Source organism: Pelmatolapia mariae, linkage group LG10_11 (genome assembly GCF_036321145.2).
Source record: "Pelmatolapia mariae isolate MD_Pm_ZW linkage group LG10_11, Pm_UMD_F_2, whole genome shotgun sequence".
NCBI classification, from domain to species: Eukaryota; Metazoa; Chordata; class Actinopteri; order Cichliformes; family Cichlidae; genus Pelmatolapia; species Pelmatolapia mariae.
In genome coordinates, this window is record NC_086236.1 from 54492417 (window position 1) to 54517143 (window position 24727).

At 40.8% G+C, this 24727-nt stretch overlaps 2 protein-coding genes across 9 annotated transcripts in view; one reads left to right on the top strand and one right to left on the bottom strand.

The window, feature by feature from the left end:
• LOC134638035 (uncharacterized) overlaps positions 1-19785 on the top strand; it is a 31646-nt gene extending 11861 nt beyond the window's left edge. For 2 of the 8 annotated variants that reach the window (XM_063488665.1, XM_063488664.1), the window contains exons 6-33: positions 8-226; positions 401-488; positions 865-1017; positions 1451-1548; positions 1866-2038; positions 2142-2261; positions 2922-3164; positions 3376-3510; positions 3648-4667; positions 4956-5099; positions 5237-5386; positions 5498-5731; positions 5825-5986; positions 6078-6251; positions 6347-6547; positions 6644-6802; positions 7067-7270; positions 7357-7545; positions 8128-8333; positions 8530-8598; positions 8723-8767; positions 9451-9513; positions 11560-11739; positions 15784-16158; positions 16663-16785; positions 17014-17133; positions 17219-17299; positions 17993-19785. In XM_063488665.1, the coding sequence (XP_063344735.1) occupies positions 8-226; positions 401-488; positions 865-1017; positions 1451-1548; positions 1866-2038; positions 2142-2261; positions 2922-3164; positions 3376-3510; positions 3648-4667; positions 4956-5099; positions 5237-5386; positions 5498-5731; positions 5825-5986; positions 6078-6251; positions 6347-6547; positions 6644-6802; positions 7067-7270; positions 7357-7545; positions 8128-8333; positions 8530-8598; positions 8723-8767; positions 9451-9513; positions 11560-11739; positions 15784-16158; positions 16663-16785; positions 17014-17133; positions 17219-17299; positions 17993-18022 (5158 nt within the window). In that variant the 3' untranslated portion in view covers positions 18023-19785. Of the gene's footprint in view, positions 1-7; positions 227-400; positions 489-864; positions 1018-1450; positions 1549-1865; positions 2039-2141; positions 2262-2921; positions 3165-3375; positions 3511-3647; positions 4668-4955; positions 5100-5236; positions 5387-5497; positions 5732-5824; positions 5987-6077; positions 6252-6346; positions 6548-6643; positions 6803-7066; positions 7271-7356; positions 7546-8127; positions 8334-8529; positions 8599-8722; positions 8768-9450; positions 9514-11559; positions 11740-14525; positions 15751-15783; positions 16159-16662; positions 16786-17013; positions 17134-17218; positions 17300-17992 lie in introns of those variants that run through there. The other 6 variants (XM_063488666.1, XM_063488670.1, XM_063488668.1 and 3 more) reach the window with 6 other exon arrangements.
• Positions 18348-24348, bottom strand: LOC134638036 (casein kinase II subunit beta). The gene is made up of 7 exons (XM_063488673.1): positions 24242-24348; positions 23806-23881; positions 21897-21999; positions 21693-21808; positions 21523-21598; positions 21216-21405; positions 18348-21093 (listed from the first exon to the last, which is right to left on the bottom strand). The coding sequence occupies exons 2-7, from the start codon at positions 23875-23877 to the stop codon at positions 21003-21005; spliced, it is 648 nt and encodes a 215-aa protein (XP_063344743.1). The 5' UTR covers positions 23878-23881; positions 24242-24348; the 3' UTR covers positions 18348-21002.
• Positions 24349-24727: the final 379 nt, after the last annotated feature.

The window sequence follows — 24727 nt, forward strand, 5'->3', positions numbered from 1 at the left end:
TTTCCAGGTACTTTCTGTGTCTCCAGCTGAGAAAGGACATTATGCGTGGTGTTCTTCCTTGTTCCTTTGTCACACTGTCCCTGCTGGGCTCCTACACAGCCCAGTCAGAACTCGGAGAGTATGACCCCGAGCTCCATGGAACAGACTACGTTAAAGATTTGAACCTGGCCCCCGGACAGAGCAAAGAGCTGGAGGAAAAAGTGATGGATCTGCACCGCACATACAGGTCATTAAGGAGTTGTCTAGACACGCCCTTTTCACAGTGTTCATTTAAGCCCAATGTGCATACATTGAAGGAACCTAATTCATTTTCAAAGCTGCTTGAAGATGATTGAGCCTCAAAAATGATTCTGACAGTAAAATACGTCTTTGAATTAAACGTTATCGTGTGTGCCTCCAGATCAATGAGTCCAGCCCAGGCAGACATGCTGTTTCTGGAAAATGCCAAGAAGCTCGCCATGTATGGAGTTGACCTGCACCAAGCCAAGGTATGTTTATTTTTATTTTTATAATTATTTTACTGGTTTGGATGAATGGTTTGCTTCTTAACACGTGGTCCAGTCTTTTTCATAGAAGCATGTCACAAATATGTATGCATGTATTGATTTCCATTCAATTTTAAAATGCTCTTTTTACAATAGCATCATTGTATTGCAGCAGTAGCATCCATATTTAATTACAAAATTGATGTCATCCCCCTTTTGGAAAACAAAAGAGAGATTAATAACATCTCTAAATTCCATGACCTCAAACAGCATTCGTGTTTCGTGAGAAAGTCTGCCCCCCGGTGACTGACTATTGCAAGTGCAGGCTGGCGGTGTTTGGTGAGGGCTGTAAATGTTCCATGGTGTTTCTTGCATGCAGGATCTGGACGGTGTTGATATAATGCTGGGCGTTTGCTCCAGTGGTCTGATGGTTTACAAAGACAAGCTGAGGATCAACCGTTTCCCTTGGCCCAAAGTGCTCAAGATCTCATACAAACGGAGCAGCTTTTTTATCAAAATCAGGCCATCAGAGGTAAATCTCGCTTTACATAGTCTGTATGTTTGACCTGTATTGATTTTTGTATTGTTCTACACAGATCCAATTTCCATAGATTTCCTCTGAACTAGTAGCAAGCTTAGCTTTGAAAAAGAACTGATTTCTTTTAATAACCAATAGATTGTGTGTGGGGTTTACTCTAACCCCCTTAGACTTATTTATTATTTCTCAGCAGAAGTGGCTGTTATAAAAATGTAATAGTACTGTTAGTTTATATTGCTATTGGTTTTCTTATACACATAAATGTAACTGTACGACTGAGCCAACTTATTGCAAGAATGATAAGATACATCCAGCTTTTCAGATGTCTTTCAGTTTCTTTCACTATTTAAAGAAAACTGTGTTTCACAATTGCAGAATAATGTCACTATGGAGTCATTGAATTTGACTTTTGTTTCTTCGTTTTTAGCAAGAGCAGTATGAAAGCACCATTGGTTTCAAGCTGCCCAACTACAAAGCCTCAAAGAAGCTGTGGAAAGTTTGTGTTGAACATCATACCTTCTTCAGGTAACAACACTTTGATTCTGAGTGACACTTAGGTCCTCCCTATCCACTTGTTAATTGGCTAACTCCTCACTCCACCTTAAGCCCTGTATTGGCACCACAGCAGTTTTAACCACAGAGGAAAAGCTGAACACCCTTAAAGCTTTTGTCTCCTTAATGAGATAAATCCAAACATGTTGCTAATCTTTTTACATAACACTGATTTTTTTTTTAAGAAGACAGTGCAGGGTTTATAATTTTGAATCCACAGTGTTCATGTACTGGTCAAATTGATTAAATAATGTGTAGATTAAAATGTAATTCTTATATCTCTTGCTCAGGGTTTCAACAGTGGAGCCGCCCTCTTCACGTCGCTTCCTCGCCTTGGGCTCTAAGTTCCGGTACAGCGGTCGTACTCAGGCCCAGACCCGCCAGGCGAGCTCCATGATCGACCGGCCGGCACCTCGCTTCACACGATCTGCAAGCAAGAGGCTGTCTCGCAACCTAGATGGAGGTATGCGTGAGTGTATGTTGTCACATCTGTGTGTGTGTATGTGTGTGTGTCCTGCAATAAACCACAGGTCCAATAAGGTGCCCTCTGACTTGTTTTGCCATAGAACCTGGAGATGAAACTCTCCAGTTTCTGCAGGTAGTCTCAGCATCAGCCAGGACTCAGGTTGATGATTGGTCACTGCTGATGGTATCTGACAGACCCCAGCCTTCTTCCGAATTCACAGGTACTTGGAAGTGTGTGAAGTGATGCCTTCTGGCATACCTTCTACTCGCAGATTGCTTTGTAGGATCTAACAGCCTTTTTGCATCATTTTCCATTCATCTTTGCTTCCATACCTGCAAAACTGTTGCTTTTCAGCACAGTTAGCTTGTCTGGAAAGTGACCTATTCTAATACATGAGACGGGACACGTACCCTGTACTTTCCCCGGTGTGACTCCAGAGTATTGTTGGTTACTGAAATCTGAAATAAATGAAACAAATTTCCTCACAAATGTAACTCTAAACAGGTATTTCCAGTCTTGAGGCTCTTGTTCCTCTTTTTTTCCATTTCATAACTTTGCACTTAACGTGTGTTGCACAACTGCTTTCATTTGCTTATAGCGCGTGCCTTTATGCTTGAACTTTTGACTGACTGACCTCCCTCATCACTGCCCCAGTGCCCATCATTGTAACGGGTTCCATCTGGAGCCTGTTTGTGTTCCAAAGTGCAAAAGGCATCTTTCATTCGTCTTTATACTAACTTCGCTTTACTGGACTCACAGAAGTCTGGCACAAAAGCTTGAAATCTTGCTTGCTTGAAGCGCTGTGCAGCATTCACAGCCGGTCGTCATCTCTGCAGCAAAACCATTACATAACTGGCATCACCTCGTCATGTCTTCACAGCCGGAAGGGAGTTTGAGCAGAATTTCACTCAGTCCCGGGAGGAGGAGGAGGGGCGTACTGTTGGCACGGAGACTGGGACTGCTGGTCCTCAAACCATTATCCAGACAGTCAGTCAGCCGTGGCAGGATCTGGCGAGCGATGACGATCACCAGCAGAGGAGAACGGAAGATGAATGGTTTATTCTTCTGGATCATCAGCCTCATATTCCATTTATCTCACCCTTTGATTTTGTTGAAGAGCCAGGTATCTACCTTTATAGTGCATGGGTAGCGTCAAATATCGCAAATTTAACATGCACTTCATTCATGTTGCCACCATACTATATGCACACGGCACTACTCAGTAAGAAACCAGGCGTGTGGCTCCACGTGGCCCTCTCGTTTCAGCTGTTTGAAGTTTGTTGTTGTTTGATCACCTGATACAAAAAATGTTGCACCTTGTTTTTTGATGTCAGCTGAAACTAGCTTGGCAAAAACGAGCTCTATGGACCACCAACTGGAACCAGTGGCGATAAATCAGGATGACTGGTTCCTGTACTTTGACCGTCTGCTCAGCGTGTCTCCCTCTGAGCATTTTGAAAAACCTCAAAGTGAGTTTCTTTGTCTGGCTTTCTGCAAAAACCTTCACACTTTTCTGGGTAAAAAATGGTAAAAAAAACCCAAAACAAAACAAAAAAAACCCCAATTAATTGCAGTGCTTAAATGGTTTGTTGTATCACTTTTCCAGTCTCTACCACGGAGGGGGAGGAGGAGGAGCAGGTCATAAGCATGAAAGAACAGCAAATGATCACTGAGGAGATGATTGGGAGGATGCGGGAAACAGTGATGTTGGTGGATGCATTTACAGAGAAGGAAATTTTGGAAGGAAGATTGAGGGACGTGAGGGATCTTGAGGAAAGGCTACAAGAAATTGATGAAATTGCAGGGAGAATTCAGCATGCAGTAGAGGAAGAACTGGGGGAGGAAGAGGTAGAAAAGCTAAAACAAGAAGAGAGAGACATGGAGCAGAAACAGTTGATCCAAGCCAAAGGTGTAACAGAAGTGGTGGTGAGGAAATCTGTGAGGAGAAGAGTTATAAAAGAGGGTGAAGAAGGCGAAGTGGACGAATTGGAAGAACAAATAAAAGAGGTGTTTTTAAAAGACTTGTTGCCTGAGGAGGAAGACATCGTGGTGAAGCGGGAGAGCGAAAAACAAGTGGGGAAGGAAGTGGTAGAAACGTTAAGGGAAGGAGAGAGCAATTTGGAGCAGAAACAGTCAATCCAATCCAGGGGTATAACGGACATGGTGGTGAGGAAATCTGTGCGGAGAATAGATACAAGTGAGGGTGAAGTGGATGACTTGGAAGAACAAATAAAACGGGTGAAGTGGGAGGGTGAAGAAGATACAGACGATAGCTTTAGAGAGAAACTGCGTGAAATGGAACAGGAGTGGCAAGATGCAGACGTCGCTGGCTCTGCTGCTGTAGCAGGATACAAGAAGGTTCAGCGTAGGACTGAGAAGATAGTGACTATTGTACAAGAGAGGGGACAGCAGCAGGAAGACATGGAAGACGTGCAGGGACAGTCTGGTGTTGCATCAGAGGAGATGTTAGAAAGACAGGAACTGTGGCGTAAGACAGAAGTGGTGGAGGAGAGGCCACAGAGGGAGGTTACAGAGAGGTCAGAAGGTCTGTCTCAGGCGAGAGTTGATGATGTTTGGTTTATACTTTTAGATCAGCCTCCACACAAAGCTGGTTTCAAAACACCAGGTACAGTATGCTAATCCCCCTGATATTCTAATATCATCGAAACCATAAAGACATACATAATGTCCCGAAGCACTAACATTATATTAACCAAACCGGCTTTCGTTGTGCTCTTTTCTTTTGCTTTGATTTCTGCAGTGAGGTGTAAGATATACTCGACTTTAGATTTTCATACTGCCTATGTATTTTTTAAAGAGAGAATAACCACCACTGCCCAGCTTCTCTTCCAGCTTTTTGGTGCCATTTGTTTTCCGTCGCGCTCAAATATTCTGTCTTCACTTTCATACATAGTTGCCGATGTGGAACGTGTTCAAGTGGACAAGGGTGGTTATTTCAACCCTGAGAAAGAAAAACCACATATAAGCGTTGAACGGGTTGATGACTGGTTTGTGTTGCTGGATTTTATTCCCCGACAAAAGCTTTTTGGGCCATCAGGTATTGCTCGGTCTTGTTTTTGTTTTGTTTTTTGAAACTTTGGCTTCCTTGTGCTTTATTTTGTCCTTGCTCGCTCATGAAAGAATTGCATGTTAATGCTGGCGATAAAAGACGTCTGTCCTGACTCTGCTTACCAGTTACTCACATGGAAGAGAGGAAAGAAATGGCAATCGAAGACAGATCGAGATATATAGGAGAAAAACTACAACACCAAGTGTCAGACAGAGTTGATGATTGGTTTGTGTTACTGGATGTTTTTTCAAGACAAACGTCACACGCACCGCCAGGTATTCATAAATGTCCCCTGTGCTGGCTCACAACTTTAGCAGAATCAATTATTCTAAGCACTGCAGGTACTCTTATTTTCAAAGTCCCTGAGCTTTTGCTTTTTTATTAAGTCACCTTTTCAGAGCGAATTGCTGCTCCCCCAGAGGAACGTGCCTCTCTGATTGAAGTAACAGCTCTTGAGCAGAGAGAAAGAAGAGTTGACATTTTGGTTGAAGGTGCTGACGCAAAACAAACGCTGCCAGAAAGGGAGGGGGTAGCACTTCTACAGGATGCGAAAGAGGGAGAAGATGACTGGTTTGTGCTGCTGGATGTTCCCATTAGGCAGCCCTCATTTGTGGCACCAGGTAGAGCAGATTTTCCCCTGCGCTCCTGCTGTTTCTTCATTCACTTTTTGCCTCAAGTGTCATGCAGTGAGTTTTCTGTTTCTGTGTTGGTAGCTTCCATGGCTGAGTATGTTGAGGTTTACACCAGAGAGAGCGTTTCTGCCTTGACTGAAGCAGAGGCTGTTGATCCCAGGCGGGAGCTTGTAGTTGAGGATGCTGTTGTGGAGAAAGTGGAAGCAGAGGCTCCCAAGCAAGTTATTCCAGATGTGCCTATAGGTATCTGCAGCTCGCAAATGTGCTTTTATCAGATCAACAAAATATTTATCTTGTGCTTGATAGTAGCCAGAGTTGAAATTTTGTTTTGCAGTTTCTATGTCGATGCAGACTAAAATCTATCCAGATGTTTCAACTGAAGTGAAAAGTATAGAGCAGAGATTGCTTCAGATTGACCAGGTTACACCACAGCCTTCCCAGCCAGAGAGAGAAGATGACTGGTTTGCTCTGTTTGGTACTGCACATAATGAAGTCATGATACCAACAGGTATTACAGTAAATTCAGACTGAAACATAATATTCTAAGAGGACTATGGTGGTCATAGCAGTATCACTCAACGCCTTTGACTCTGTCTGTGCCAGTGACTCCAGCTCAGATTGTTCCGGAAATGAAGACTTTTGAGGTTGAGGTGACCGAAAAATGGAAGAAGACAGTAATTGGTGCGGACGGCCGGCAAGACAGGACAAGTGTGTCTGAAATTAGAGCGAGCCAAATTGCCTCCCTCTCTGAGAGAGAAGATGATTGGTTTGTCCTGTTTGAAAAGCCTGTGGTCGTACAACCAGGTAGATTTCTACGCCAAATGGGTGCTGTGTGAAGCTGTGCGCAAAAGGTTCGCATCAGATGTATTTACGTTTATGTTTCTGTGTTTGTTGCTGTAGTTAAACCTATTATTGATCTAGTGGCAACCACTGAAGCAAGAGTGAAGATCGTGGAAGGTGTGAGGCCACCTGTGAAGATGGTGAAGATTGAAACGGCAAGAGCAGGAAAAGTGGATGATGATTGGTTTGTGCTGCTGGATGTAGCAGCAAAAGCACCAGGTATTCTGCTGCTTGTATGGCCGTGCGGCTTTGCTATGAGATGCTATTAGACTGAATAACATGGCAACTGTGCTCGATTTCTATTATGTTGTACTAGGAGCACATTATAAACTAATGCAGAAATACTGCACCAGCCTTAATTATATCGTGTTTGTATGGTGGTACAGTATGTCAGGGGAAATGCTCATTTAAGATATTTAGGTAGAGGGAATATTTAACTTCCTGCAGGTCTCATTTTAGTTTTTTTTTTCTGTACTCTGTCAGCTGCTGGGGTGGAACGCATCCATATATATCCTGATGTAAGACCTGCTAAAGAGCTTACACTTACAGAGCAGGCAGCACAGCAGACAATTACAGTAGTGGAGAGAATACGGCAGCAGCAGCAGGATGTGGTGCAGCCACGTCCAGCAGTGAGAGAGGTGGAAGATGATTGGTTTACTCTTCTGGATAAGTCCCTTAAGAAAACAGGTATAATCCCAAAGAACTTGGTATGCCAATACATACAAGACATTTCTTGCTGAGGTGAGTAACACCTGGTTGTGTGTTTGTGTTAGCCGCTGTCTCGGAGCGCGAGCAGCTCCCAGCACAGGTCACAGTTCCAGCTGCTGCCGCGGCCACGAAAAAGATTACGATTTCTGAGACGAAACCGGAGTTTGAGAAACGGATCCTGGAAGAAAGACCCTCGCAAACACGTGTCAGTGATAATTGGTTTGTTCTACTCGAGGGTGACCTCAAAGCGTCAGGTATTTTTTCCTTGTGTGGAGTTTTTTCGTTTTGTGTGTGGCTAAAAAAAACTCACACACGGTCATGCCTTGTTTGCTTCATAAAAACACTCATTTCTAACAGCTGCAACCTCTGCACGGGACACACTGGCCCACAGCTGGCATTTTCCATTATTCACGGACCTTCGATTGAAGAAATAATGCTTTCTTAATGTCGTCATTTCCCTGGTTCAATCTCATTTAGCTTTATGCCTTTTTGCAGCCTAACGCCGTCGGCTTTTGCATCCAGCCTTTGGAATATAACAAGAACCGCTTTTACTGATCCACTTTGTGGACATCTGCTTCTGGCCCACATCACATCCTTACGTTTATTCGCGCTTGTCTTTTTAAATGAGAGCAAAGAAAACAAATGAGGTACAGTATACCGGTGCTGCATTGAGGCTAAGTGTGCCATATGCTTGTTAAGCTGTTTTATTTTTAATGCTATAGCTGTTTTCGTGTGCATTTTACTCACCGTGATCCTCACAAAACTCTCCACTCACAGCCTGCTCAGTGCTAAAACCCAACATTCACTCATTTCCATTTTGTCTGCGTTTTGTCTAGCTGCGAGCGCCCAGAGGGGCACGCGCCCTGTCAGTGCTCCGGTCTTCTCCCAGGCTGCTCTGATGGAGGCGGGAATCCCCATGGCCCCTCTCGACCAGCCCCAGACCTCCACTCCAATCAAAACCAGCCGCCAGGAGGAACGGAAGCTGCAGGTCACCGTAGAAGCCGTGGAGCCCTCAAAAATCGAAACTGGGGCTGACGCCAAGGTATTCAGTTACTCTGATCACTGTTGTAAATGTTGGTAATGTAATATGTGTGGAAAAAAGTGATAACAAATGTTGTGTTTTCACAGAAAGTCTTTTATTGTGAATAGTACAAAGCCTTTGTGGCGAAAGATGCTAAAGTAGTGATCTGAGATTGCCCCGTCTCTGAGTGTGAACTGTGTATCTCTTGCTGCTGTAGCCAGCAGTGTGGAGGGACCAGAGAGAACTAGACTCATCACTGATATCCACCATGAATGGGGACATCCAGGTTAGTGTCAGATGCAGGCGTCTTGCATGTCAGAAGACGTGCTTATACCACGGTTGAGATCTGAGTGTTAACGGCAACATTCAGGGGATGCTAACACGTCTTCCTCTCTCCTCCCCTGGGGTAGCACGAGTCTGAGACGACGAACACGGAGGTGGTGCGAATGCGAAAGGTCAGATTCTTAGTGCCGTACATGTTACCGTAGCCATTTTCTCCACCTCCATTTCTGATGATAAAGAGCTTCTCATCCCAAAGACTAATCTCACCCTCTTCTCATGTTGTGCTTCCATACAACTAGGTCGTAAATGAAACCTACATCAGGTTCGATGCACAAGAAATGTTTTTATTTTATTTTTTTTATTTTATAAAAGGTAGAAAATATAACAATGGATAGATCGTAAACAGTTTCACAGTCTCAGAGTACGTTAACAACTACTGGCTGTTTTTAAAAGTTGAAACAGTTACATCATTTCTTCCCATTGCTTGCTGTTCTTAACACTGGAATGCACACATGCATGATTATAGATTAAATGCACTAAAGAGGCATGGTAACTGGTGTTTTATCACATTTTTGTCACTCCATCACTTTTTTCTTTTCTCGTTATAAGAATAGAAATCTTCGGTCAGTCCTCCAGAGCCATATGTTCTTTGCTTTGTTAGTGTAGTGCAGATTTTGGTCCCTTATGGTCACACAAACGACTGTGCATGCACTTCTTATAACTCGTACTTTCTCTGTTTTATTAACACATTAGTGAACTTCGTAGTGTGCATGGAAGAGGTGTGGTTGATGCCAGCATAAAGGGAAACTGAAACAAACCCACCTTCTTCTTTTTTTGTTCTTTTCATTTTTCACAGAAAAGAGCTAAGAAAATTGAGGGTGACTCAATATATATCAGACATAGCCAATTAATGTTGGAGGTTGGTATCCCTTCTGGAGACGTCGGTCTCCAGCTGCATTTTCTTGCTCTTTAGCGCACCGGCTGCTGTTTAACATCACGCTTGCATGCGGCATGATTCACACATTTCTCGTCGGCGTTAACGAGCAGCTGTAGATTACATGAAAAATGTGTGTTTGTGTGTGGCAACCGACTGATCTGATTGATTCAGGAGAGTGCTGTTGAGTTTAGAACAAGAACAAAATAAATGGACTGGGTTCAATCTGAACTTGTTCAGGATGCTGCACTCCTGATAATCCACAAACTGTTCATAGTGATTCACCGTGTGGTGTTGGTGAGGCACCAAGGTCTAAGAACAGTGAAGCTTTCCTTAATTGTTTTTTTTAATGGCAGGTTTCACTCCGAGCTCATGTTTTATGCACTTATTTATTCAAGATCATCAGTATTCTCCTGTTCCTGCTTTTGCTCTGTCCTACATCTCATTTTCAGACTTGTCAGTAATGCATTTCATTTTCTTGACAATTATGCAAATGAGTGTTTTAGTCTGTAGAAATGAAAATTGGGGGGGGGGATTCCTTTGCTGTGTTGTGTATGAAAGAAATGCCATTTGGTGAAACATTTATCATTAAGTTGCTCTTTTGCACCACAACAGCTCATGATTTACAGATATATAGTTTGCAGTATGTTCTGTTTATTTGCTATCACATCCTGCAGTTGCCTGTAAAGATCAACTTGGTGCTAAATGTTGCCAAATCAGTGCTTCGACCGTTGTTCATTTGTCTTAAATGAACAGGGATTTCATTTGGAACAAGCCTTCATCTTCAACAGCTTTTACAATGTCTGCTGTCACCGCCTTTCTCCTGCTCTTTGGTTTGCAGCCTCTTCTCTTAACATGTTTCACTGCGAGCCTAATGCTGTGAAATAGATGCTCAGTGTTGCGCTGTATAGTTTAGGCCCTCTACCCAACCACGGCTCCAAATGACTCCAAATTACGGTGGCCCTGAGAAGCCAAACGGACTGCAACTTCAGAAAACACTTGCAAAAAGAAAAATGCTGCAAAAAGAAAAACGCTGCAAAAAGAAAACACCTGCAAAAAAAAAAACGCAGCAAAAAGAAAACACCTGCAAAAAGAAAAACGCAGCAAAAAGAAAAATGCTGCAAAAAGAAAAACGCTGCAAAAGCACACAAAACACAACGGAAATAGGAACAAACACAATGGAAATGTTTCTGGGGAGACAATAACCCGACGGACCAGTTGCACGAACCAAAACATGTATGTATATTCCAGATATCTGTAGTATTATTAGAATGATATGATTACAACACATTTACCTCTCCTCCACTTCTTTGAAGTGTCTCCCAGTCCCAGTGCACTCGTTAGCATGTTTTGGTTCGTGCAACTGGTCTGTCGGGTTATTGTCTCCCCAGAAACATTTCCATTGTGTTTTTTCCTATTTCCGTTGTGTTTTGTGTGCTTTTGCAGCGTTTTTCTTTTTGCAGGTGTTTTTCTTTTTGCAGCGTTTTTCTTTTTGCAGGTGTTTTTCTTTTTGCAGGTGTTTTTCTTTTTGCAGCGTTTTTCTTTTTGCAGGTGTTTTCTGAAGTTGCAGTGCAGCGTTTTTCTTGAAGTTGCAGTGCAGCGTTTTTCTTTTTGCAGCATTTTTCTTTTTGCAAGTGTTTTCTGAAGTTGCAGTCCGTTTGGCCTCTCAGGGCCACCGTACCAAATATTTATCAGCTTGATAAATCGCGGCTCCAGCTCTGCTCTCATGAATCAGCTGCCAGGTTTAATTTGCATTTTGAGACACTGATCATTATTTAAGGAATCTGAAAAATTTGTTCGCTTAGAATCACATTAACCCCGCTTCTGCTTATTTAATCCTCAATAAATCAACCAAAGTTGCACAAAACAGCAAAAAAACACCAAATAATCTGACTTTTTTTCTTTTAATCTCTCCCTCTTTACGACACATCTTCTGCCTTCCCTCTCCCTTCCCGCCCAACCTCTATATACTTTCTGTCCCCCCCGCCCTCAACTGCAACGTCTTTCCCATCTCGACTTTCCTCTGTAAAGGATTTCGATAAGCCTCAGGAGGTGCTGCTCAGGCATCACGCCAGCATCAGTGAGCTGAAGAGAAACTTCATGGAGGCGGTCCCAGATTCCAGGCCAAGTGAGTGGGATAAGCGCCTGTCCACACACTCTCCCTTCCGCACCCTGGGAATCAACGGTCAGCCTCTGCCCAGCGCGGATGGGGTAAGTCTGGCACAAAAAACAACTGATCCTTTTAGTTCATTTAGTCTATCAGTTGAAGAATTTGAGAGAAAAAATAGTAATAATAACATTTAATTTGACTAATTAAGATGATCAGTTTTGGAACTGACTTGTGTTTGAGTAATGTTTAAAAAGAAGAAGAAATTGTGAAGAGGAGTCATTCAGGCTCTTTCTGATGTAGACAGTGTTGACAGTTTGCGTGTGCATGTATTTGAGCTGATGGCATGCGGTATGCATTACATGAATGTGTATGAAGAATGCAGCCGGACTCGTTGACTTTTTTGTTCATTCACATAAAAGACCACTGTGGGTGAGGCATCTTTGGCACAGGTTTTCCACTCTCTGAGATGCCACTCGGTCTGAATCAGACCTGCTTAGGATGCCTCTGAAGCCCAACACGTTTGTACTGCATGTCTGACAGACCTGACTTTTACAAATTTGCTGCATGACTAAAAGGCAACCCACCCTCAAGACGTTTTGCACGTGCTGGCACTGAACAGTATTTCCCCTCTTCCCTCTCTTTTTCCTCTCTTTTTTTCTTGGCTTACTTTCTTTTTACGCTGCTTTCACCTTTTTTATTTTGCTGCTTTCTCTGAGCATCTTTGTTTTTTTAATGAAGAGATGAGGCCTCATTCACAGTTGTATCGGCCATTATTCTGGTAAATGATCTCAAAGGATTCTGGCAAATGGCTAATACAACATTATTATTATTAATATTGTTATTGACATGAGTAAATATTTTTCAATTTGAATGACAGTATTTCAGGTAATTGAAGCTTTTCACGGATGGAAACTCAGTTTCAGTTTAGTCGCTGTCACATGAGTAATTATGCAATCTGTTGAGGTTCACTTGGCATGCAAGTGCTTCATGATGGCTTGGACACAAAGATTATTACATTTGAAAACTTAAATTCCTTCAAACTTATCATATTGTCAGTATGCGCTTGAGTTTTCAAAGAAACACGTACAGGAGGGGCCATAATTTCTTGAAGATAGACATTTGCTTTTAATTTTCACAGTGGATTTGAAATCAAATCATCAACATGTGATTGAAGTGCCATCTTTCAGCTTTAATTTAAGGGCTTGTACAAAAGTATAGCATTATCTGTTTAGGAATTACAGCCATTTTTATGCACTGTCTCCACAACATTTTCATGGCCAGGTGAAACTTATTCCCTTATTATTTCTCAACAGATGAAACAGACATAACATAACAAGTTGATTCAAAATGTTATTCAAAAATATGAGGCTAGAGCAAGTCAGGGGGACTGTCATTAGGCTGAACAATCCGATCAAACCTATCAGAGAAATAGCAAAAACCTTCAGAGTGGCCAAATCAATAATCTTGTACGTTCTAAAAGATAATGAATTCAATGCCCAGCTCAGCAACACCGAGATGCCTGAAAGACCACAGAAAACAACCAGAGTGGATGATGAAATATTTCCAAGGTTAAGAAAAAACATTTTCACAACACATAAGCAAGTTAGCAAGGTAGGAGTATCAGTGTCAGAGTCTATTATCAAGAGGGAAATGAATGGAAATACAGAGGCTTTACAGCTGGGTGGTTAAACGAGAAGGCCGAATTAGACTTTGCCAGAAAACATCTAAAAGAGTCTGGACACATGAAACCAAGATGAACTACCAGAATGATGGGAAGAGAAAAGTATCGAGAAGGAGAGAAATAGCCAATGATCATAAGGCCATCAAAGAAAAGAAATGAGATACTCTTCCACGGCCAGTTGATCACCTGATTTCAGCCAAACATTTTTGATTTTCTGTTACTGGAGACAAATTTCAAAGATGCACAAATAGACGTAACAGAACCTCACAAGGAAAGAAACAGAAGGTTTGATGTCAGCAGGTTGTAGACTTGAACATTTTTATTCAAGTGAACAAACCTGATATTTAAAATTGGCAAAAAAATTTCATTATTTTTAAACCTCACAACTTGTTAAACACCTTGAATTGCTGGAAGTCTGCATTTCAGTCATGTTGATTCAAAATCTACTGTGGTGATGTGCATAGGCAAACTACAAACACTGTGCCTTTGTCCAACAAATTATGGACCAACTGTAATGACAGCTCACAGCGAGCAGTTTGGAAATGAAACAGAACAATTGTACAAAGTATATAAGCCAACAACCACATGACTCATAACAGGAGTAATATTATTTTTTATCATCTTTTTCCAAGGCAGCTTATCGTCTTATTTACAACTCACTACTGTGAGAAAAGTAATCATCAACTTTAAGCAGAGCTAGATTTGATTCTGCTGCTTCTAATGGACTGATAATTGAATTAAAATAAAGTAAAAGCTACTTGTTAAAATAACCAGTTAAACTTTAGGTTCTAAGCTGCTGACATTATGAACCTTTATGACAGTTTAATGTCACTTGAGATGCATAGCATTGTTGCTATCCATCAGCTCTCAGCTGTATCAGCTTTAGCTGATGAGATAGTTTTAAATAAGATACCGCAAGTGTGAATGACTTTTCTGTCTTTTCAAAAGAAGAAAGAAAAGTTTGTTGTTCATGGAAACAAATAAAGTGCATGTTAAAATGCATGTAATATTTCAATGCTCTGAAAACAAACGAAAAGTGAATAAAATCTGGTTTGTTTTCTAATAAAGGCTTTAAAATGTTATAATTTTATCAGCTGTTGCACAAATTTAGATTTGACAAATTCAGTTCATTATCATATTTTAAAATTCCTCCCTCTCATCTCTTTTCCCCCCTCCTCCTGCTCATCCTCGTCCCCCCCCCATCAGTTTGTCATCCGCCTTCCGCGCGGCCCCCTGCTCGACTTCTACTCCAAACGCAGCTGAGGGGGTCGTCTCAACCCTGCGGAGGCCCCACACAAGGTGTGAATGTGACCCACGGAGACCGCACCCTGCCCATCTAGCCATCAGCCTCTAGCTTTCTCTTCTCCTCTTCTCCTTCCTTTGCTTCCTCTGCAGCATCACTCCAGCATTTTCACCTCTCATCCTCTGCTCCACTTGAGAAGCTGCCCTCTTCTTTTTTCCCTCAGGCTTCCTTTGAACTGTTGAGACTTTGATTCCCTGTTTCCTCCACTGCGGCACAATTCCCCCACCCCACCCCTGGTTTCCCCAACCAGAATCAGACCTCTCCTTCTCCAAAGACTGATCAGGACTGGAAGTGATAACTCAGTGCTGTTTGCATTTTCTGTGACGTCTTTTGGACTTTTAAAGATACAAGTTTTGACTTTTATCTGGAGGTTTTTAACGTTTGACCGCATCACTTTGAGCCTGCTTTTATACACATGTTGAGGTACATTTATATTGTCAGTAGTCTTACAGTACTGTCTTTAAAAAAAGAAAAAGATGACCACTGTGACTTTTTTCCTGAACTCACATGCACGAGAAAACAGCAGTCTTGTTAATGGGGGAAATGATGAGTACCCTTTCACACTGTAGTATTTCTTGAGGCAGCTTAATTGTTATTCTTAATAACCTGTTTGTCCTCCGCCAGTATTTGGAAAGGGAGTATGTAGCAGCTGCAAGAGATTCCTTGTTGCATGACTTTTTGACAATCAACGTTGACCAAAGAATAAAAACCATTCCATATTCAGTTCCTATGCTTCTTATTTCCATTTATGGAATTGAATTATTTCATATAAACTTCAGGTTTCATAATTTTCTGCTCTGTTCCTTCCTCTCCAAATTTAAACAGGAGAATGGAATCATGACGCATTCTATTTATTGTTAAGATGCATGCCATAAAGTTGTAACCATTCATAAAAACTGGTCACCTACTTTTAGCATGCACCATGTAGAAATGATTGTGGCCATTGTGTGTTGTTAAGCTATGGCATTAAAACAGGGCTGATTTTTATTACATAAGTGCAATCAGATAACCAGAGTCTCTGCAGTACCTCATAAAACCTATGCTCTGTGCAGCCTAATCCACTCTTTGTACATATTTTTAGCTTGCATGCATGCGTATTTATCATTTTCATAGTGTCAGTTGGAAATACTTCACATAGTAACTATTTTATGTCTCTTTTAGAGTGTGTGCATTAGACCCCTAAGCAATGGTTCAGACACAAAGACTGCACATGAGGAAACCAGCAGTAGTTTGGAATTTACAGGCCTACCCATCAAGAGCGAGCCTGAGAGTGTCGAAGTCCACAGCGCTACTGTTGAGAAAGAGTCACGTGATCAGGAAGAGGTTGTAGTGTTTGAGACGAACTTGGTGCCAATCGTAGAGGTGGAAATGGCACAGCTGCCTCCTTCCTTTGATCCCTCCTGTAATGCTTTAGACGTGATCCCAGAGGAAGAAGGATCGTGTCCCGGAGTGTCGGACGACTCTGGGAGGATAGCTGGATCCTCCCCAGCTTCCTATTTCTGGAGCGATGGTCCACAGGTCATACGCTGTTTCCAGGTAGCCTCCTGACTCCCTCGGGGTGATGCTGATTATTTCCCTTCTTGGCTGACACACTCCTTTGCAGCACCGATACAAATAAAAAAACTTGTGACTCTCCTAAGGTGGTATTCGGTTTGGTGTGAAAGTGCTTGTTATTGTCAGATGGAACTCAAGACGCTACAGAGGTGCTGCACAGTGGTGTGCTAAGTTTTTAACGACGGTGACGGGTCACTGTAACAATCTCTGCTGCAAAACCATTACTTTTGATCATCTTTCCAACTCACCTGTGCCGTTTATTCACTGTTTCTCTTGGAGTGATTGGTGGTGGGAAGTGACGTTAACACGTTGATTCTTCTGTTTCGAATACAATAAACTAATCTGGTGAGAGGAAATAGCGGTTGTGGTGAAAGTCTAATTAAAAAAAAAAGGCAATAGCTAATGCATGGTGTGAAATAAAGTGTTTGCTGTGGTGCAAAGTGTCTGGTTAAACAGTCACTCATGGGGCTGTGCTCCATTTCACAGCCCCCTCTGGTGCAGACGCAGACTGTCACCATCACAGCCGTCTCCAGCCCCTTACCCAGTGGCATCTCCACCACAGAGGTCCCTATCGTCCCGACTAAGACCTTCACCTATGAGTCTTCAAAGGTAGGGGCTCCAGCAGCTGCTCAGCCCAGATCTGTCTCAGCTATAGGCAGTCAGGTTTGCATGGTGGAGGTGGCTTCAGAAACTCCCAATAAGGAGGTCTGGGAGGATCAGTAGAAGGGCTCCAAAATAAGAATGAAGCAGCCTCGTGCCTTCCTCGGTGAAACCTTGATGTCACATGATTTAGAAATGACTATTCAGTCTATCCCCCTTTTTTCTTCTTTCCTTCAGGTGACCGTTGATGGGACAGAGGAGGACAAAGATTGCTCAACAGTATCCAGTTCCCAGACCATTACCTCAGAGACCACCAGTGGCACCTCAGTGACGACTACCACCACTCACATCTCAAAGGTCAGCAGAGCAAATTAGGCTCTCGCCTTTTCCATTCTATTACTCTTTATATGCCTCTCTAATATAGATTTTCCTTCCTGTACAGGTAGTAAAAAGCGGATCTTCAGAAACTCGCGTGGAGAAGAGAATTGTCATAACCGCAGACTCTGACATCGACCAAGATAAGGTACAAAATCTACACACAGGTTTAGGCGTAAGGCGGTATTTGCTCTCTTGGCTGAGTTTTATATGGAAGCTTGTTTGTGCAGTAAAAGGAAAAAAAGCCATCCATAACTCAAAATTTCAACAACTGGACTGAAATTCCAAGATAGATAGACAAAGACCGTTACACCAAGTGCGGTGCAAAATAATAGCATTTAATTCCAAATTTTTCAGATGTAAACTTGTCGTGTAATTGTCTCTGAGGTAAAACAGTATTATTTAACCACTGTATACTCAGTACGGGTGCGCATTTTGAGCTACGAGTGCACTTGCTCCCAAATGCAGTGCTCTGATTGGTCAGATCTGTTTATTTTGCATGTGAAAAATCAAAAAAATTGAGCTTGAACTGGAAAAATAAATGCCACAACCTCATCCCGCAAAATCATGTGAGCAGTTGAGGTGAACAGCTGCATTAATAGTAGTAGGTGAGTCCAAAAAATATGTTTAATGCACAGAATATTCGCACAAATCTTATCCAGTTTTTTTTCAGCACCGAAAACAAGCTTCCTTAGTTTTACATACTACTCTTTAATCTGAAATATGAAGTTACAGTGTTTTGCTTAAATTTGTACTTGCATCAACTCTTTAGCGCTTAACGACGAGGACAGTTTTGTCTTAGCAACTTAGATCATATAAACAAAACATGTCTGTGTTGCAGGAGAAGCACGGCGGAGCATCAGCATTGTAACTGAACCACACCTTGTTCCTTTGACCAATCACCTCCGATATCCCCAGCACTCAACACACAGTGACCAGCTGTATTTGCGCACACATATCTTAAAAAACAGGAAAAAAAACCCCCACTCATAACTCTGCAGCTAAAATGATTGATAACAGCGTATATTAATTCTTAATAGAGTCTGTTTGTTTTCAGTTTTTGTATTTTTTTTCAGGCTGTTCATTGTAGGCAGGGCTGCACAGTCCTCAGATCATCCTAGTGTTGTAAAAGTTTAGCGAGTACACGTTTATTGGTTAAATCCCAGCATTTGCAGTTGTGTGATCTCAAGTTACGCTTGCTTTTAAATACTTTTTTTTCCTAGTGGTTTTTACATTGTTGATTTTATACAAATTTACTGTTTCCATTATAGTTTAGATGCCATTATCAGCATTTCTTCCCACGGTGCTGCTAGGGGAACGTTAAGACCACATTCAAGGGAACTCTTTTTTTTTTTTTTTCCTTGTTGTTTACTTGTCTATTTAATTCAGGAGAGACTTTTTTTATTTTAATGAAATGACATACCTCACATCTCTATGTGGACAAAGATATTTTCTGCTCAAATTTGGACAGTTTGTTCACGTCTCAGGTACAAAAATAAAGAAAGAAATAAAAAATAAGTTAATCTTTTCTTCCCCAACCAGCCAAGAACCAGTAGCCTACATATTCTTGTAAAGTTTGAATTTTTAAAAAAATTGATCTATTTTGAAATATTTCTCTATTTTATAGAAGTAATGCTTTTTATAGTATTTGTACAAATGTGAGGTTTTTAAGTTATTCATATCTGCTCATGAAAATGTAGGTTACCATTTGTGCTGTTTTACTGAATTTTGAGGTCTCTATTTAAGACTCGTCTTGCCTGAATCACCCTGAATCATTCTTATTCGTTTCCTCTCGTAGTCCACCAAGTTCATCCGACTTTACAGAACTCACAGATAACAGTGGCGATTTACTCAGCTCTGTTTTTGTTCATTTTAATAGAAGTCCTACCTGCTTTGAACATATTTGGTTGATATGAAAAGTTTTTACAGGTTTTTGGTCTGTTTATCTCAGGTTTTGATATTCTTTGTAAGACTACAGACCTCCGTATGATTGTATGAGGAATGTCCATGTATTTATTATCCACCTCTATTGTAAATGTACATGTATGTTCAGTCAAGTGAGGTCAATAAATATAAAAGCTTGTCTGTCACAATAGCCACACATGTAAGCCATGAAGGCAGCTGCCCGATAAATGTGGCTTTTCCTCTCACAGGAGCACACTTTGTCTTTTTTTTTTTCTACGTGTTCTACTATACAGTAATTTATTTGTTAAGTAGGAACTGTTTCATGTGATTTGATGTATTGTGATGTTTCACCACAAGCTGGTTTCCAGGCTTCCACCATGTTAAATACTACATTCATAATCAACCAAGTTTGTAAAGCCTTTTTAACCACATAGTCTGAGTAGGTTGCTCTCACTTGCTGTTTTTCCTGTACTTTTTCCATAGAGAAGAAAACATACGAATCTCTTCTAGGTAGCATGTTTGGTAGCATTTTTTTAAACTAAAAAAAAAAAGAAGCCATTGCTATTATAGCTAAAACTCAACCACATCTGCATTTTTTCCTCCCTCGATAAAAAAGTAGTTTCACATTAAGAAAAAAATAATAGTTTTTAGATAATTACAAATATTGTTGCTTTGTGACTTATCCCTGTCTTTTTATGGAAAATAAAATAAAATAAGCATTATTTTGCACATTGTTGGGCTGTCTATGAATGAAGCACGTCACATTAAAAATGAGCTCTTGGTAAGAAATAAATATTTAATGCCAGTCACTTGTTTTGCAGTGGATGTTGCACGTTCAATACCAAACTCTTAAAAAAAAAAGAAAGTCACATCTGTCTAGATCAGGGATGTCAAACTCATTTTACACAGTCAGCCCGCTTTGATCTTAAATAAGCCGAATCAATGAAACTGATGGATGTTTAAAATTACAGTAGTTCTGGAAGTTCATTGCCCAGACTATTCTGTAATTATACAATATAAAGTTTTCATAACTTCACAGACACCTAAAAAAACCAAATCATAGTAGGTAGTGGAAAAACAAACCTTTATGTAATTATTAATTATTGTGATGAATTATGAATGGGAGATCTTTATCAATAAGAAACGCTGTCAAATTTATAAAAATACAGTTAAAAGTTCAAAATTTCGGAACTTTTTTTCTAAAGTTGCCCAGTGGACCGGATTGGAGTCTTTGCCGGCCACTTCTGGCCCCAGAGCCTTATGTTCGGACACCCCTGGTCTAGATCGTTATCCCATTATTTAAACATATACAAACAGAGCCATCAGGAAATGATTGTTACAGCTGTCTAAACAAGCAAATACACTGCCACTATATCTCATGAAACTGAAGAGTAACATTTAAAACAAGCATAGGTCCTTTTGTCTTTTCTTTATCTCTCTAATTTGGTATTGACTGGTTGTTGGTAAGAGCACCTGATTATATTTGCACATATTACAAGAACAACATCTAAGCACATTCCTACATGTGTTCTGGATTTAATAGTTACATTTTCACGAGGCTTAATCACTGATAAGGCAAACCTCTTGGGGCTGGTGGTGAGACATTCTGTTACATTCAACTAAGCCGCAAAGCAAACTGCAGTTTTCATTATCACTGAGTAAAAGTCACTTTTCAATCTAAAAGAGAAACCCCTTTATTTTGAAAAGATGGACTGACATCAGTTAAGGTTCAACCACATGTCTGAAGCTCAATTAATTAGTATAATTAAAAATTGCACAACTGTAACTGCCTCCTGAAAGAGAGGATATGGCTGAATCTGAAAGTGCTTATCAACACAGAGTTTGGAGAACTGTACAGGTATTTATTGGTTATACACAATCAATTGCTTCACACAAGTTGTAAACAACAAAGTCTCTGAGTCCACTGTCTTTGTCAAAGATGGCTTCTAGCGAATCACCTTTACTGGGCTCTTGAAACTTGATGCTGCCTGAAGCTGGAGTTGATAAGCCATTGGGTGGATTTTGAAACCGTACAGCCTAAAAAACAACAAAAATAAATAAATAAATTTCTTGCTTTTCAGAGGTCAGTGGCTTGGTGTCGTTTGAAAACTGAGTGTAACTTTTAAGGCACATTGATGCAAAAGAACTTGGGGACAAACCTTGGCACAAACTGATTGGCGGGTCGCTTTGGGCGGTACTCTGGGTGCACCATGAACAGCATGTGAGGGAACCCCGTGCCAAAGTAGGCTCCATCTGTGTGGTGGTGCCTGGAGGATTTAGGGGTGTACACATCCATGCACTTTGGGCAATAAAGCTTCACCATCGCTTCTCCCGGTATATCCGATAAACCTACGTTACGCAGGAGAGAGAGAAAAGAAGGGATAGTCACAAATATCACAGGGTGTTGTTTAGTTCAAGTGATGCGCCCCCCCCCCCAATGAGAAGATCAAGAAAAATCAGACCTACCAATCGGAAGCATTGGCTGATTCTCACAATACACTCTGGGGCAATAGCCAAAATCCCCCTGTTGATACTTTTCCAACTACAAAAAAGAACAAACTTAGAAATCACTCGTGATGATCATGTCGTGGCGCCTGTAAGATGTTGTTGCAAAAAACTATAAAATAAGAGCCCACCATTTGTGCAATGCCTCTGTTTGTGAGGATGTAACGTGCATGTATAAGGCCGTACAGCATCTCTGCTGCCTGCTCTATCAGATCGCTCTGGTTTGGATTATCTTCAAGCTCCTCATCTGCTTAAATAGAAACAATTTAGCCTGTTTAAACATTTTATTATCTCATTTTATGAGAGAAGTGGTTTGCACCACTTTAAAATCTCACCTGGCTCCAGGTCAAGAATCATATCCAGAGCCTGGCGGTAATGAGGCACCTGCTCATTCAACCCCGTCAGGTTAAACTTGTCCTGTATGTAGTCTTCATCAACCTAAAACACAGCAGCAGAAGGAAACCAAAGGCTATTAATAGCACAAGTTACTGTTGCAGCAGCGCAATGCACAGCACACTGATATAGAACCATTATACAAGAGTTTAACAAGATTACTGCGACGCAGCCAGCTATTTCTTGGCATTTTTCATTTAAGCATTTTTACTTGATGTCCTTTACGTACTCTTAGAAAGAAAACCCTTCGTGTTCTTCACAAACAGGCAAGGAGAGCAGTTGCAACAGTCACGTCTTAACTATATGTAACTGAACTGAAAACTACGTCTGTGTAAAATGTCCAAGGTGGCATCTTCCAGCCCCAAACATACCAAATAATAAAATAAATAATGCAGACCAGAAAGTAAATGACGCAGCAGCTCATCCTGGTTACAGGTTACTGGCCATAGTGTGGCCTTTGCCCCAGGTTGATATCTAGTAGGTGACAACCTACTCCATTATTTAAAGATTTCCCTGCAAGTTATTGAGACACTGCAATATAAATAACAGCACAGACATATTTGACCAAGAAAGAAATTCAGACACTCAAACACAAAAAAACTGATTTAACAAAAAAAAAGGGAAATGCGTTTTATTTGGTTGTTTCAGTTCTGAAATTACAACAGAACAGAAACTACTGGATGGAAAAAAGTAACTGAGGTGATTAACTAATTTCTAACCAAAGGAACTTCCAGGAGTCCTTCTAATGTAAAGCTGCAGCTACTTCTAGCATCTACAAATTCATTTGAATTCAGTGTGTTGTTTGCCTAATAGATAACAGTTCAGATTTAAACTTCAAACACATTTTTGATGCATTTGAATTTTCTTGTTTTTATGGAAGGTGGTCTAATAAATTCATTAAGCGCATACACCTGGTCAGAAGGTAAAATAACATCATCACATAGCCTGGTTAGTTTGATTTAAGCACATTCTGTACATTTCAGTACTTGCATGTGTTATTCCACATAATATGTCAAACAAAATCATGAGTGTGGTGGTCATTTTTGTCTTCTTTATAGCTGATGGCTTTAGTCCACCATACATGTCATACTTTACTGGTTTGGCAAAAAGTCCCAGTACACTCTCAAACGTTTTTTTTTATTTTTTATGTTGTTAGTTGAGATTATAAATTTAGCAAAGTATTTTATTTTCATCGAGAGTAGCTTCACTGCGATTTCCCAATGGTTTTGCAACATGCAGCATATCCTTAAGTACTGGCTGTTTTGATGTGTCACCACTATATTGGACACAATGACATTTATCTTTCAGTCTAAGCATGCATGGTGCAGGGTTTCAGACTCCTAAATGGGTCACAGGTTACATCTGCATGATTTATAGAAATCGTTCAACCATAAAATTCAAGTGTCTCCATGATCTTAATCAATAAATTAGTCTTTAGGTGATGTTGTAACCATTAACATAAGAGTGCAAACAGAGAAAGTGATCATAAGAAATCAGGACACCACATCAGATTTATTCAAAGAAAGTCTGTACGTATAGTCTGGTGTGCAAATACATTTGATATATCTTGGTGCTGTGATGAATATGGACCAAAAATCAAGAAGTCAAGGTTCGATTTAATTTAATCATGTGAACCACTGAGGAATTGCAGTCGTATTTATGCACATTGCTCTATACAAAAAGTGTGAATAGACTTGTGCTGCCACAGTGTACAGCAGCCTGATGGTGTGGGGACATAATTTACGCTTCTGTATACTCCGCCAGCAGGCGAATGATGAAGTCTGTGAAAAGCTTATGATGGTGCAACTAAAGCTTTGAAAAATAAAGAGTGAAAATGAAAATGAGACTGACCTCGCAGAAGAACTCGTTCCCTCTGAGTCCACAGAACCACGATATCCAGGACACCTCCTCTGAGCTGCTCATCCTCCTGACAAACCAGCATAGCCGCAGTGAACCAATTTACACCCAGAAAGGTTAAAAACAGAGGTAGTAAAACATTAACAGGGTTAGTGAGCCGAGGTTTATTAGTGAACATAGCACAACATTATTTTCAGCACAGATAAGGACTGCAGCTGACACCTAGGGTTTTACTAAAAATGTCAAACATAATCTTTAATTGAGCTTAGACCTGCCTCTCAAACCTGGGAAATACGTCAGCTCTTGATTTAGCATGCTGGCTAGCGTTCATGCTAACACGACAAATGTACTACTGTAACGGCACTATCTATTAACATAAATACCGCCTGTGTGTTTGCATAACTGTATACAAACAGTCGCTTTCACTCACCCTTCTTTTATATTAAATAACTCATCAATTTGCAAGCTTTGCTAAGCTGTCCTCCCTCCCAGGGTGACAAAATATGACTTCCGGTCATGCGGTCTTTTCAAAATAAGGTAGCCGACTACGCATCCGGCATATATTAGGCGAATGCCAAGCAGAGATAACCCTACTACCGGTACAATTAGCTTTTTGTTGTTTGTTTGTTTGTTTGTTTGTTTGTTTGCCATGTTCTCTAGGATCAACATCTGACGTTGCTATATTACAAGAAAAGTGGCCACACTGTTGTATATTGTGAAACACCCAATTTTTGTTAACTACTATAGTAAATAAATACAAACAAATCCAATAATAATGGAAGTAATACGTCAGATCCAAATTAGACATGGTTCACCTTAGTTCAAGTAGGCTAATGTTATGATAATGTCAGTCATGCATCCCAAATTGAATGTGATAGTTAAGAGGTGTGCCTCTATCTCCTCTGTCTGTAAAATG